The following is a 15,472-nucleotide window of genomic DNA, read 5'->3' on the forward strand; positions in this document are numbered from 1 at the left end:
TTGAGCGTTTTGTTAAGAGGGGTGATTTTGGTTTTCTTTCCTTGTTGGATTTGAAATTTGTCAAAGAGCCTCTGCTATTATTTGGCTTAAGAGTAGTTGCCAACACCTTGGTTGGATGCATATCTTCAAGACCATTTATCCCTTAGACTGATTCCTGGGTATCTTCATCTTGTTTTGTTTATTTTGCATTTATGAATTTTTTGGGTTGTGGGTACTTCTCAAAGCCGGTACAGGTTGAGGGGTCAAAGTCTTAAAATTTTATCAACGAATCTTGACACATGTTTCACTTTTTTTTTCGCGTTTTTTAATTTGACTTGTTGTGATCAAACGGTGATGACTCTCAACTAATAAGGCTTTTGTTATATAGTGTACCCAACCTGTTTGGTGGCTGCGAGGTTCTTTTGCAGGTTTTCTATCGTCTCCTCGGCCATCTTGAGTCGCCGGATCGCCTCCTCGTCCGCCATGGCTCCTTTGTGCTTCTCTAGTTCCTGCTCCAGGCCTTCAACTCGAGTCTTAATTGAATCGATCTCTTCTTTGAGAGCCTTCTCAGAAGCCAAGAGCTGCTCAAGGAGCAATAATATTTAGAACAGAGAGTAAGTCAACGCTGCTCTGTTTTGAAAATTATTGTTTTGAAAATTCTTGTGTCTTGCAGTCTCTGTTAAGCTAGATTACAAACGAAATCTAATAGAAATGTACATAATCATCTTTGTTTAAATTCCCTTATTTACCAATCGATATGCACTGACCTCGACTTTGTCTCTGAGATCTTTGGCTGCACCTTTGTAGACATCAAGCAGCAGTTTCATTTCCTTCTGACTCTCTTGTGCCTTCCTGTGGAATACAATTTGAAAAAGGCGCTGTGCTATGGTTATGGTGCATCAAAGCGGATATTACCTTGCAATATCCTAGCTATGTTGGCTAAGAAGATACAGTATAGCAACACAAAAAAGTACCAACACAATAACGTTAAGAACACAACAAGAGTACCAACACAACAAGAGTACCAACACAATAAGGGTACCAATACAATATGAGTACCAACACAACAAGAGTACCAACACAATAAAGCTACCAACACAACAAGACAACCAACACAATAAGGGTACAATAAGAGTACCAACACAAAGAGTAAAGTGTGCCAACACAACTGGTAAAGTGTAACTGGTAAAGTGTACCAACACAACTGGTAAAGTGTACTAACACAACTGGTAAGATGTACCAACACGAGTGGTAAAGTGTGCCAACACAAGTTGTAAAGTGTACCAACACAAGTGGTAATGTGTGCCAGCACAAGTGGTAAAGTGTGCCAACACAAGTTGTAAAGTGTACCAACACAAGTGGTAATGTGTGCCAACACTAGTGGTAAAGTGTGCCAACACAAGTGGTAAGATGTACCAACACAAGTGGTAAAGTGTGCCAACAGAAGTGGTAAAGTGTACCAACACAAGTGGTAAAGTGTACCAACACAATTGGTAAAGTGTACCAACACAAGTGGTAAAGTGTACCAATACAAGTGGTAAAGTGTGCCAACACAAGTGGCAAAGTGTACCAACACAAGGGGTAAAGTGTGCCAACACAAGTGGTAAAGTGTGCCAGCACAAGTGGTAAAGTGTGCCAACACAAGTGGTAAAGTGTACCAACACAACTGGTAATGTGTGCCAGCACAAGTGGTAAAGTGTCCCAACACAAGTGGTAAAGTGTACCAACACAAGGGGTAAAGTGTGCCAACACAAGTGGTAAAGTGTACCAACACAAGTGGTAAGATGACCAACACAAGTGGTAAAGTGTACCAACACAAGGGGTAAAGTGTGCCAACACAAGTGGTAAGATGACCAACACAAGTGGTAAAGTGTACCAACACAAGCGGTAAGATGTACCAACACAAGTGGTAAAGTGTGCCAGCACAAGTGGTAAAGTGTACCAACCCAAGTGGTAAGGTGTGCCACACAAGTGGTAAAGTGTGCCAGGACAAGTGGTAAAGTGTGCCAGCACAAGTGGTAAAGTGTGCCAACACAAGTGGTAAAGTGTGCCAACACAAGTGGTAAAGTGCACCAACACAAGTGGTAAAGTGCACCAACACAAGTGGTAAAGTGTACCAACACAAGTGGTAAAGTGTGCCAACACAAGTTGTAAAGTGTACCAACACAAGTGGTAATGTGTGCCAGCACAAGTGGTAAAGTGTACCAACACAAGTGGTAAAGTGTACCAACACAAGTGGTAAAGTGTGCCAACACAAGTAGTAAAGTGTACCAACACAAGTTGTAAAGTGTACCAACATAACTGGTAATGTGTGCCAGCACAAGTGGTAAAGTGTACCAACACAAGTGGTAAAGTGTACCAACACAAGGGGTAAAGTGTGCCAACACAAGTGGTAAAGTGTACCAACAAAAGTGGTAAGATGACCAACACAAGTGGTAAAGTGTACCAACCCAAGTGGTAAAGTGTACCAACCCAAGTGGTAAAGTGTGCCACACAAGTGGTAAAGTGTGCCAACACAAGTGGTAAAGTGTGCCAACACAAGTGGTAAAGTGTACCAACACAAGTGGTAAGATGTACCAACACACATGGTAAAGTGTGCCAACACAAGTTGTAAAGTGTACCAACCCAAGTGGTAAAGTGTACCAACCCAAGTGGTAAAGTGTGCCACACAAGTGGTAATGTGTGCCAACACAAGTTGTAAAGTGTACCAACCCAAGTGGTAAAGTGTACCAACCCAAGTGGTAAAGTGCGCCAACACAAGTAGTAAAGTGTACCAACCCAAGTGGTAAAGTGTGCCAACACAAGTGTTAAAGTGTACCAACACAAGTGGTAAAGTATGCCAACACAAGTGGTAAAGTGTTCCAACCCAAGTGGTTAAGTGTACCAACACAAGTGGTAAAGTGTACTAACCCAAGTGGTAAAGTGTACCAACACAAGTGGTAAAGTGCACCAACACAAGTGGTAAAGTGCACCAACACAAGTGGTAAAGTGTACCAACACAAGTGGTAAAGTGTACCAACACAAGTGGTAAAGTGTACCAACACAAGTGGTAAAGTGTGCCAACACAAGTTGTAAAGTGTACCAACACAAGTGGTAATGTGTGCCAGCACAAGTGGTAAAGTGTGCCAGCACAAGTGGTAAAGTGTGCCAACACAAGTTGTAAAGTGTACCAACACAAGTGGTAATGTGTGCCAACACAAGTGGTAATGTGTGCCAACACAAGTGGTAAGATGTACCAACACAAGTGGTAAAGTGTGCCAACAGAAGTGGTAAAGTGTACCAACACAAGTGGTAAAGTGTACCAACACAAGTGGTAAAGTGTACCAACACAAGTGGTAAAGTGTACCAATACAAGTGGTAAGATGTACCAACACACGTGGTAATGTGTGCCAACACAAGTGGTAAAGTGTACCAACACAAGTGGTAAAGTGTACCAACACAAGTGGTAAAGTGTACCAACACAAGTGGTAAAGTGTGCCAACACAAGTTGTAAAGTGTACCAACACAAGTGGTAATGTGTGCCAACACAAGTGGTAAAGTGTACCAATACAAGTGGTAAGATGTACCAACACACGTGGTAATGTGTGCCAACACAAGTGGTAAAGTGTGCCAACACAAGTGGTAAAGTGTACCAACACAAGTGGTAAAGTGTACCAACACAAGTGGTAAAGTGTGCCAACACAAGTTGTAAAGTGTACCAACACAAGTGGTAATGTGTGCCAACACAAGTGGTAATGTGTGCCAACACAAGTGGTAAGATCTACCAACACAAGTGGTAAAGTGTACCAACACAAGTGGTAAAGTGTACCAACACAAGTGGTAAAGTGTGCCAACACACGTGGTAAAGTGTACCAACCCAATGGGTAAAGTGTACCAACACAAGTGGTAAAGTGTACCAACACAAGTGGTAAAGTGTACCAACACAAGTGGTAAAGTGTACCAACACAAGTGGTAAAGTGTACCAATACAAGTGGTAAGATGTACCAACACAAGTGGTAAAGTGTACCAACACAAGCGGTAAGATGTACCAACACAAGTGGTAAAGTGTGCCAGCACAAGTGGTAAAGTGTACCAACCCAAGTGGTAAAGTGTGCCACACAAGTGGTAAAGTGTGCCAGGACAAGTGGTAAAGTGTGCCAGCACAAGTGGTAAAGTGTGCCAACACAAGTGGTAAAGTGTGCCAACACAAGTGGTAAAGTGCACCAACACAAGTGGTAAAGTGCACCAACACAAGTGGTAAAGTGTACCAACACAAGTGGTAAAGTGTGCCAACACAAGTTGTAAAGTGTACCAACACAAGTGGTAATGTGTGCCAGCACAAGTGGTAAAGTGTACCAACACAAGTGGTAAAGTGTACCAACACAAGTGGTAAAGTGTGCCAACACAAGTAGTAAAGTGTACCAACACAAGTTGTAAAGTGTACCAACATAACTGGTAATGTGTGCCAGCACAAGTGGTAAAGTGTACCAACACAAGTGGTAAAGTGTACCAACACAAGGGGTAAAGTGTGCCAACACAAGTGGTAAAGTGTACCAACAAAAGTGGTAAGATGACCAACACAAGTGGTAAAGTGTACCAACCCAAGTGGTAAAGTGTACCAACCCAAGTGGTAAAGTGTGCCACACAAGTGGTAAAGTGTGCCAACACAAGTGGTAAAGTGTGCCAACACAAGTGGTAAAGTGTACCAACACAAGTGGTAAGATGTACCAACACACATGGTAAAGTGTGCCAACACAAGTTGTAAAGTGTACCAACCCAAGTGGTAAAGTGTACCAACCCAAGTGGTAAAGTGTGCCACACAAGTGGTAATGTGTGCCAACACAAGTTGTAAAGTGTACCAACCCAAGTGGTAAAGTGTACCAACCCAAGTGGTAAAGTGCGCCAACACAAGTAGTAAAGTGTACCAACCCAAGTGGTAAAGTGTGCCAACACAAGTGTTAAAGTGTACCAACACAAGTGGTAAAGTATGCCAACACAAGTGGTAAAGTGTTCCAACCCAAGTGGTTAAGTGTACCAACACAAGTGGTAAAGTGTACTAACCCAAGTGGTAAAGTGTACCAACACAAGTGGTAAAGTGCACCAACACAAGTGGTAAAGTGCACCAACACAAGTGGTAAAGTGTACCAACACAAGTGGTAAAGTGTACCAACACAAGTGGTAAAGTGTACCAACACAACTGGTAAAGTGTGCCAACACAAGTTGTAAAGTGTACCAACACAAGTGGTAATGTGTGCCAGCACAAGTGGTAAAGTGTGCCAGCACAAGTGGTAAAGTGTGCCAACACAAGTTGTAAAGTGTACCAACACAAGTGGTAATGTGTGCCAACACAAGTGGTAATGTGTGCCAACACAAGTGGTAAGATGTACCAACACAAGTGGTAAAGTGTGCCAACAGAAGTGGTAAAGTGTACCAACACAAGTGGTAAAGTGTACCAACACAAGTGGTAAAGTGTACCAACACAAGTGGTAAAGTGTACCAATACAAGTGGTAAGATGTACCAACACACGTGGTAATGTGTGCCAACACAAGTGGTAAAGTGTACCAACACAAGTGGTAAAGTGTACCAACACAAGTGGTAAAGTGTACCAACACAAGTGGTAAAGTGTGCCAACACAAGTTGTAAAGTGTACCAACACAAGTGGTAATGTGTGCCAACACAAGTGGTAAAGTGTACCAATACAAGTGGTAAGATGTACCAACACACGTGGTAATGTGTGCCAACACAAGTGGTAAAGTGTGCCAACACAAGTGGTAAAGTGTACCAACACAAGTGGTAAAGTGTACCAACACAAGTGGTAAAGTGTGCCAACACAAGTTGTAAAGTGTACCAACACAAGTGGTAATGTGTGCCAACACAAGTGGTAATGTGTGCCAACACAAGTGGTAAGATCTACCAACACAAGTGGTGAAGTGTACCAACACAAGTGGTAAAGTGTACCAACACAAGTGGTAATGTGTGCCAACACAAGTGGTAATGTGTGCCAACACAAGTGGTAAGATCTACCAACACAAGTTGTAAAGTGTACCAACACAAGTGGTAAAGTGTGCCAAGACAAGTGGTAAAGTGTACCAACACAAGTGGTAAAGTGTGCAAAGACAAGTGGTAAAGTGTACCAACCCAAGTGGTAAAGTGTGCCACACAAGTGGTAAAGTGTACCAACCCAAGTGGTAAAGTGTACCAACCCAAGTGGTAAAGTGTGCCACACAAGTGGTAAAGTGTACCAACCCAAGTGGTAAAGTGTACCAACCCAAGTGGTAAAGTGTACCAACACAAGTGGTAAAGTGTACCAACACAAGTGGTAAAAAGTGCCAACACTAGTGGTAAAGTGTAACAACACAAGTGGTAAAGTGTGCCAACACAAGTGGTAAAGTGTACCCACACAAGTGGTAAAGTGTACCAACCCAAGTGGTAAAGTGTGCCAACACAAGTGGTAAAGTGTACCAACACAAGTGGTAAAGTGTACCAACACAAGTGTTAAGATGTACCAACACAAGTGGTAAAGTGTACCAACACAAGTGGTAAAGTGTACCACACAAGTGGTAATGTGTATCACACAAGTGGTAAAGTGTACCACACAAGTAGTAATGTGTACCACACAAGTGGTAATGTGTATCACACAAGTGGTAATGTGTGCATACTTGAGGTTGGCCTGTAGCTCCTTGATCTTGTCAGCATCACCAGATGGCGCACTTGATGCTGGCTGCTCCTCCCCTTCCTCTAGTTCTCCCTCTTCCCCATCCTCGGTCTTCTCCTTAGGTGTGGCACTACCCTCTACACCTCCCTCTTCATTCATATCCATGTCTTGTTTCTTTTTGGTGGTCTCAGTGTCTTGAGGATTGTAGGGCTCTTCTATAGCGCTTATTTTGCTCTTTTCCTTTTCTTTCAGGGATGATAACTCTTCTTGAATCTTTTGGAAGAAATACATTAGCAATGTTATAGCGCTGTTTTGCATGGTATGATAAGATGCTATGGTATTTATAAAATGGTATTGTATGGAACATGGTGTGGTATGAAATGGTATTGAACATGGTATGGTACTGTACATGGTATGGTACTGTACATGGTATGGTACTGTACATGGTATGGTACTGTTCATGGTATGGTAGTGTACATGGTATGGTAGTGTACATGGTATGGTATTGAACATGGTATGGTACTGTACATGGTATGGTACTGTACATGGTATGGTATGGTACTGTTCATGGTATGGTACTGTACATGGTATGGTACTGTACATGGTATGGTACTGTACATGGTATGGTAGTGTACATGGTATGGTAGTGTACATGGTATGGTACTGTACATGGTATGGTACTGTACATGGTATGGTACTGTTCATGGTATGGTAGTGTACATGGTATGGTACTGTACATGGTATGGTAGTGTACAAGGTATGGTACTGTACATGGTATGGTACTGTACAAGGTATGGTATTGTGTCATATGGTATGCATGGCATGTTTGTCTGGTACATGGTACTGTATATATGGTATGGAATGTTGCATAGCATGGCATGGCATGGTATGGTACAAAGCATGGTATGGTATTTATGGTATGGCATGGTATGGTACATAGCATGGTATTGTATGGTATGGTATTCAGGGTTGGTAATCTACCTTTTGAATGTGGTTTTGTGCTTCACCAAGCTTGCGCTTGTACCTATTTACTTCACCCTTCAGTTGCTTGTTATAGCTCTGCAGACTGTTGTTCATATACGTCATTTCCTTGATCATTGGCCCTGTCAAACAGATAAGAAATTGTAAATATACTTTTATAATAAAAATGTCAGTAAATTGTAAATTCTCATTGGTCTGTTTGTATCACACATGTCTGCTCAATGGTCTGTTTGTATCACACATGTCTGCTCATTGGTCTATTTGTATCATACCCGTCTGCTCATTGGTCTATTTGTATCACACCTGTCCGCTCATTGGTCTATTTTTATCTTACCTGTCTGCTCATTGGTTTTTGCACTCTGTTCATATTCAATCCTCATCAGGTCATACTCTCGCTTGCCTAACAGCAAAGCATCATGGAGTTCGTTCACTTCACTTTTGTACTTCTTATGGGTTGCCATGATATCAGACTGAGAAACAAGAATTTTAGGAACATAAGAGGGTATTTTTGTGGTCTGTCATACGTGGGAAATGTATTAAGAAAGGGAGAGTTTAATGGTGCATGTCTCATGTGGTTCAATACATTCAATCTGTCCCTACAATAATCATTTCCCTCAAAAGAATGGCTATATTGATCCCATGGACCAACCCTGGATCCGCCACTGGAAAACAGAGTTTAGCCATTTAAGCATTAGCCCTTTGTCAGAGCAAGCTTTTTATTAAAAAACTGAATGGTTCTGAAGGTTTGTTATCACAAGGGTGGTTGCCTGGGCTCTATTCCAGCTGCCTACAAAATGCCCCAATGGCTCAGCGCAATAAGTAGCCTCTGCCGACCAAGTCCAACTCCTGTCCTACACGTGGCAGAACTGTTTCAATCAATGGGAAAAGAGACGTAAGCAGGCCAGTGGCGCCTCAAAACCCGTTTTTGTGACCTTAACATCTTCTGTATGCTATAGCAACTGAAACCCAGTTGTCCTAGACTCTGTAAGTCTAGGTTGATGTTAGGAAGGGCATCCAATAGTAAAAACGTTGTCTCATTTGTTAAACATGGTAATTACATATCATATAAGTGAGTATGGGACTCCTAGGGTCGTCGATGGTAGGGCTGGTTTTAGGCGTTGGTACAACCAGATCAATATCCCTATGTTAAGATTTTCGCATAGCAACTTTGGATGTTGGAACCATGAAAGGAAGAAGTGAGGTAGTAGAGACAGATATTAGATCTCCAGGAGAATGATTGATATCTGTTGTTTTCAAGAGACAAGGTGGAGGGGTCGCTCTGCTCGGATGATTGCTGGTAAGAACACTAGAAATAAGATATTGTGTTATTGTATTGTAAGGTCTCCTGGTCAGGAAACGATAACGGTAGTGGTGGTGTAGGTATCTTGCTTGCTGAGAATTGGGTTGAACATGTTCTGGAGGTCAAACACATCTCCAACTATAGATCAACACAAGGTTGAAAAAAGTATGTTAAACGCTCGAAACGTCAGCGCAACTGCTCTGTTTTACAGAGGCGTTTAACATTGATTCATACCTTGTCTACACCACACCTATGCAAACCATCTAGATTTTCTACAGCTTGCCTGTAGTCTTTCTAGTTATACCACATCTCCGACTGAACCTGTGCCATTAAGATCAATGTTGGTTTTGACATTCTGATCATTGTGCCCTCAATTAGGGCCGGGTGACGAATCTCAGGACTCCATTTATGAGGAGCTGTGTGGTCTCAAAGACTCCTGAGATTGAGTCCTTGTTTCAATGTGGGGATGTTCAACGGGCATGTTGGGGGCATGTCTGTTGGGTGTTCATGGTGGATACGGTTATGATGAGCGCAGTTCAGAGGGGGAGAGACTGTTTGACTTCGCAGTGGCTAATGATCTTGTCATCACCAATTTTTCGTAAAGGACAAGCCATCTTGTTACATATCAATTCGAAGGTGCGTCTACACAAGATGATTACATGATTACTAACCAGAAGATACAACTTTCGACATATCACCAATATTTGTCCCAAATGAAAAATGTGCCCTGAAACACAGACTCCGGTAATGCGACACTTTCCTGAAATTCAGTAAGGAACGCAAGCAAGTCTTTACTTCTACAGTGTTGGAAATTGAGAGATCCCAGGAAGAAGGCCAAGTTCCTCAATGAAGTAAAATCTAGGGTTAGAGTCAGTTGGGGCACGCATGGCTTCAGTAGGAAACAGCTTGCAGTCCTTAAAAGGATCCACAGTGAGTAAGTGCAAGTTAAATGATATGTGGATACACAAATAAAGCTAACTGGAGAAACCAGAGTTGGTGGTGGGATGACTCCGTTAGCTCGGCCATTGATGGGAAAAGACGTCTTTGGAAAGCTCGGAAGAAGGGCAGTAGCAAGCAAGACTATTTGGCCGTTAAACGCACTTCGAATAGCACAGTTCATGCGAGTTCAAGAGTAGAGCAGAGGCCAGTTAATTTTCAAGCGTTTAGGAGGATGACAAGGCCATTTACCGCATTGCTAAACAAATAAAGGAGGAGTGCCAGGACGTTTTGGGTGCCGCTTGCATAAGAGACGACCAGGGGTGCATCTCACTAACTGATAATGCTAAGAAGAACGTGTGGAAAGAGTACTACAACTACCTGTAAGGGTGAGTTTCCATGGTCCCGTGAAGAGCTACCTCCTGCTTACCCAGCCGAGGGCCCTCCAATGGTAACATCCGATATGGTGGCAAGGGCAGTGTGTAAAATGAAGCAGGGCAAAGCGACCAGCCCCTCTGGTGTCGTGGCTGAGATGTTCAGGGCATCTGATGAGGTCAGCATCTCAAATGCTATCATTGTTGAGAAGAAGATTCCAGTAGATTGGGATTTGAGCCACATCATCGGCCTCTATCAAGGGAAAGGCGATGCACTGGAAAGGGCAAACTACAAAGGCCTCAAACTAACGCAGCAATGCTTGAAAGTAGTTTAAGGAGTGTTAGAGAAGGTGGGCCGATATTTGGTGTCCATTGACGAGATGCAATTTGGATTAGCGCCTGACAAGAGAGTAACTGATGCAATACTTATTGTACGACAACTACGAGAAACATCTTGCCAAAGAAAAGAGTTTGTTCTTTGCCACTGTAGACCTAGTAAAGGATTTTGACCATGTTCCCCGTGAAATCTTGTGTTGTGAGTTGTATCACCTGGCTCTTCCAGTATGGTTCGAAAGTACATTACAAGCAATGTATTCCAATAACTCAAGTAGGGCGTACATCAGCAACTTCCTTAGTGACAGCTCCATGGTATAAGTAGAAGTCCACCTGGGCTCTTTGCTGAGTCTGTTCCTCTTCATTGTAGTGCTTGAAGCCCTATCCGCAGACTGACGTAGTGGTAACCCTTGGGAGCTACTCCATGCTGTAACCTAGTCATCTCAAATTCACTAGCCATACTCCTGAAGACGCTGCGTTTGTGGAAGCAAGGTTTAGAGTCAAGGAGGCTTCGTGTTAACATATGCAGGACTAAGATCCTGATTTCTGGCCCAGAATTGAACTCTTTGAGAGACTCTGGGAAGTTCCAATGTGCTGTATGCAGGAAGGGTGTGGGGAGTAATTCCATCTTCTCTAATGGGTGTTCTCTTTTGGTTCACAAGAAGTGCAGAAATATTCCCGGCAGGTTGACTTCCGATCATGTGATAGTGAACGAGCAGCACCTGGACGCAGCTGACTCCTTTTTTTTAACTTGGGGATTCCATCTGTGCTAGGGGTGGCTGCGAGGCTGTCATAATAACCAGAGTAAGATCAGACTGGGGGTAATTTAGGGAATTGCTACCAGTACAGCCATGTAATAGCACTTCACACAAGCCATGCTCTATGCTGATGAATGCTGGGCCCCCAGGAAAAGCGACTTGGCAAGGCTTGAGATAGGTGAGTGGGCTATGTTAAGGTGGATATGTGCCCTGAAACCAGATCGAGAGCACGGAGGCAACTCTTAGCGGTGACCGCCGGTTTGGGCATGTGGAGAGAGTGCAGGCGCCATGTGTCCTTAATCAGGAGCGCCGGGGGAGGGGGAGGAAGGAAAGCCCATGAAAAGCGTGGTCCGTGGTCTCAATTACCTGAAAGTGTCAGGCCTTCCGGCAGAAAACGTGCCATGAAGAACTGGATAGTGAGTGAATGAATTTGGATAAATTTAAGAATAAAGTAAATCAGAGAAAATTGTAGCGTACACTGCATGAACAAAAGACAAAAAAATGCCTCAGTTTAAAGAATTACCTCAATTTGTTCCAGTTGAACAGCATGTTGTGTCTTAGACAGGCTGAGTGCTTTTCTGATTTCATCCAGCTGTTGTCTCATCTACAGCAGCCAAGAGGATACAGACAACATGAGCTCTATTGATACCAACAGCTTTTGGGAATACAATAGTATGATGCCTTACCTGAGTAGCTTCTCCATGAAGGACGGAAAATTGTGACTGTATGCACTTATATGGTGCAGACTGGGTGATGACAGACTCAGGTATTTGCACTACCTGTTTAAACAGAGCATTAAAAGTATGTAGTTAGTGGTCAGGTTCAGTTGACTGCAGGCGAGTGTCCGAGGGGGGGGGGGAGGGGGAGAAAGTCTGGGGGTTCCGGACCCCACCCACCCTGCTCATGTTCAGTAGTCACTCAGCCTCATTTTTATCTCATTTTCTAAAAGGGGATAGCAGATTTCCTAGAAGACCTTGAGGGATAGCAGATTTCCTAGAAGACCCTGAGGGATAGCAGATTTCCTAGAAGACCCTGAGGGATAGCAGAACTTCTAAAAGACCCTGAGGGAGAGCAGATTTCCTAAAAGACCCCGAGGGATAGCAGATTTCCTAGAAGACCCTGAGGGATAGCAGATTTCCTAGAAGACCCTGAGGGATAGCAGATTTCCTAGAAGGCCCTGAGGGAGAGCAGATTTCCTAGAAGACCCTGAGGGATAGCAGATTTCCTAGAAGACCCTGAGGGATAGCAGATTTCCTAGAAGACCCTGAGGGATAGCAGATTTCCTAGAAGACCCTGAGGGAGAGCAGATTTCCTAAAAGACCCTGAGGGATAGCAGATTTCCTAGAAGACCCTGAGGGATAGCAGATTTCCTAGAAGACCCTGAGGGATAGCAGATTTCCTAAAAGACACTGAGGGATAGCAGATTTCCTAGAAGACCCTGAGGGATAGCAGATTTCCTAGAAGACCCTGAGGGATAGCAGATTTCCTAGAAGGCCCTCAGGGATAGCAGATTTCCTAAAAGACCCTGAGGGATAGCAGATTTCCTAGAAGACCCTGAGGGATAGCAGATTTCCTAGAAGACCCTGAGAGATAGCAGAACTTCTAAAAGACCCTGAGGGAGAGCAGATTTCCTAAAAGACCCTGAGGGATAGCAGATTTCCTAAAAGACCCTGAGGGATAGCAGATTTTCTAGAAGACCCTGAGGGATAGCAGATTTCCTAGAAGACCCTGAGGGATAGCAGATTTCCTAGAAGACCCTGAGGGATAGCAGAACTTCTAAAAAACCCTGAGGGAGAGCAGATTTCCTAAAAGACCCTGAGGGATAGCAGATTTCCTAGAAGACCCTGAGGGATAGCAGGTTTCCTAGAAGACCCTGAGGGATAGCAGATTTCCTAAAAGACACTGAGGGATAGCAGATTTCCTAGAAGACCCTGAGGGATAGCAGATTTCCTAGAAGACCCTGAGGGATAGCAGATTTCCTAGAAGGCCCTGAGGGATAGCAGATTTCCTAAAAGACCCTGAGGGATAGCAGATTTCCTAGAAAACCCTGAAGGATAGCAGATTTCCTAGAAGACCCTGAGGGATAGCAGATTTCCTAGAAGACCCTGAGGGATAGCAGATTTCCTAGAAGACCCTGAGAGATAGCAGAACTTCTAAAAGACCCTGAGGGAGAGCAGATTTCCTAAAAGACCCTGAGGGATAGCAGATTTCCTAGAAGACCCTGAGGGATAGCAGATTTCCTAGAAGGCCCTCAGGGATAGCAGATTTCCTAAAAGACCCTGAGGGATAGCAGATTTCCTAGAAGACCCTGAGGGATAGCAGATTTCCTAGAAGACCCTGAGAGATAGCAGAACTTCTAAAAGACCCTGAGGGAGAGCAGATTTCCTAAAAGACCCTGAGGGATAGCAGATTTCCTAAAAGACCCTGAGGGATAGCAGATTTTCTAGAAGACCCTGAGGGATAGCAGATTTCCTAGAAGACCCTGAGGGATAGCAGATTTCCTAGAAGACCCTGAGGGATAGCAGAACTTCTAAAAAACCCTGAGGGAGAGCAGATTTCCTAAAAGACCCTGAGGGATAGCAGATTTCCTAGAAGACCCTGAGGGATAGCAGGTTTCCTAGAAGACCCTGAGGGATAGCAGATTTCCTAAAAGACACTGAGGGATAGCAGATTTCCTAGAAGACCCTGAGGGATAGCAGATTTCCTAGAAGACCCTGAGGGATAGCAGATTTCCTAGAAGGCCCTGAGGGATAGCAGATTTCCTAAAAGACCCTGAGGGATAGCAGATTTCCTAGAAAACCCTGAGGGATAGCAGATTTCCTAGAAGACCCTGAGGGATAGCAGATTTCCTAGAAGACCCTGAGGGATAGCAGATTTCCTAGAAGACCCTGAGGGAGAGCAGATTTCCTAAAAGACCCTGAGGGATAGCAGATTTCCTAGAAGACCCTGAGGGATAGCAGATTTCCTAGAAGACCCTCAGGGATAGCAGATTTCCTAGATGACCCTGAGGGATAGCAGATTTCCTAGAAGACCCTGAGGGATAGCAGATTTCCTAGAAGGCCCTCAGGGATAGCAGATTTCCTAAAAGACCCTGAGGGATAGCAGATTTCCTAGAAAACCCTGAGGGATAGCAGATTTCCTAGAAGACCCTGAGGGATAGCAGATTTCCTAGAAGACCCTGAGGGATAGCAGAACTTCTAAAAGACCCTGAGGGAGAGCAGATTTCCTAAAAGACCCTGAGGGATAAAAGATTTCCTAGAAGACCCTGAGGGATAGCAGATTTCCTAGAAGACCCTGAAGGATAGCAGATTTCCTAGAAGGCCCTGAGGGATAGAAGATTTCCTAAAAGACCCTGAGGGATAGCAGATTTCCTAGAAGACCCTGAGGGATAGCAGATTTCCTAGAAGACCCTGAGGGATAGCAGATTTCCTAAAAGACACTGAAGGATAGCAGATTTCCTAGAAGACCCTGAGGGATAGCAGATTTCCTAGAAGGCCCTCAGGGATAGCAGATTTCCTAAAAGACCCTGAGGGATAGCAGATTTCCTAGAAGACCCTGAGGGATAGCAGATTTCCTAGAAGACCCTGAGGGATAGCAGATTTCCTAGAAGACCCTGAGGGATAGCAGAACTTCTAAAAGGCCCTGAGGGATAGCAGATTTCCTAAAAGACCCTGAGGGATAGCAGAAGTTATAAAAGACCCTGAGGGAGAGCAGATTTCCTAAAAGACCCTGAGGGATAGCAGATTTCCTAGAAGACCCTGAGGGATAGCAGATTTCCTAGAAGACCCTGAGGGATAGCAGATTTCCTAGAAGACCCTGAAGGATAGCAGATTTCCTAGAAGGCCCTGAGGGATAGAAGATTTCCTAAAAGACCCTGAGGGATAGCAGATTTCCTAGAAGACCCTGAGGGATAGCAGATTTCCTAGAAGACCCTGAGGGATAGCAGATTTCCTAAAAGACACTGAGGGATAGCAGATTTCCTAAAAGACCCTGAGGGATAGCAGATTTCCTAGAAGACCCTGAGGGATAGCAGATTTCCTAGAAGACCCTGAGGGATAGCAGATTTCCTAGAAGACCCTGAGGGATAGCAGATTTCCTAGAAGACCCTGAGGGATAGCAGAACTTCTAAAAGGCCCTGAGGGATAGCAGATTTCCTAAAAGACCCTGAGGGATAGA

The 15,472-nt window shown here is 44.0% G+C and overlaps 1 protein-coding gene across 7 annotated transcripts in view; it reads right to left on the reverse strand.

The window, feature by feature from the left end:
- The window catches only part of LOC5503417 (E3 ubiquitin-protein ligase BRE1B), a 59,382-nt gene that overhangs the window by 9,001 nt on the left and 34,909 nt on the right, over nucleotides 1-15,472 (reverse strand). For all 7 annotated transcript variants that reach the window (XM_048727200.1, XM_048727199.1, XM_048727201.1 and 4 more), the window contains 7 exons: nucleotides 11,983-12,075; nucleotides 11,820-11,900; nucleotides 7,930-8,065; nucleotides 7,596-7,717; nucleotides 6,619-6,887; nucleotides 747-831; nucleotides 378-560 (listed from right to left, as the gene is read on the reverse strand). In XM_048727200.1, coding sequence (XP_048583157.1) covers nucleotides 378-560; nucleotides 747-831; nucleotides 6,619-6,887; nucleotides 7,596-7,717; nucleotides 7,930-8,065; nucleotides 11,820-11,900; nucleotides 11,983-12,075 — 969 coding nt within the window. The remainder of the gene's footprint in view (nucleotides 1-377; nucleotides 561-746; nucleotides 832-6,618; nucleotides 6,888-7,595; nucleotides 7,718-7,929; nucleotides 8,066-11,819; nucleotides 11,901-11,982; nucleotides 12,076-15,472) is intronic.

This window comes from Nematostella vectensis, chromosome 4, assembly GCF_932526225.1.
Source record: "Nematostella vectensis chromosome 4, jaNemVect1.1, whole genome shotgun sequence".
NCBI classification, from domain to species: Eukaryota; Metazoa; Cnidaria; class Anthozoa; order Actiniaria; family Edwardsiidae; genus Nematostella; species Nematostella vectensis.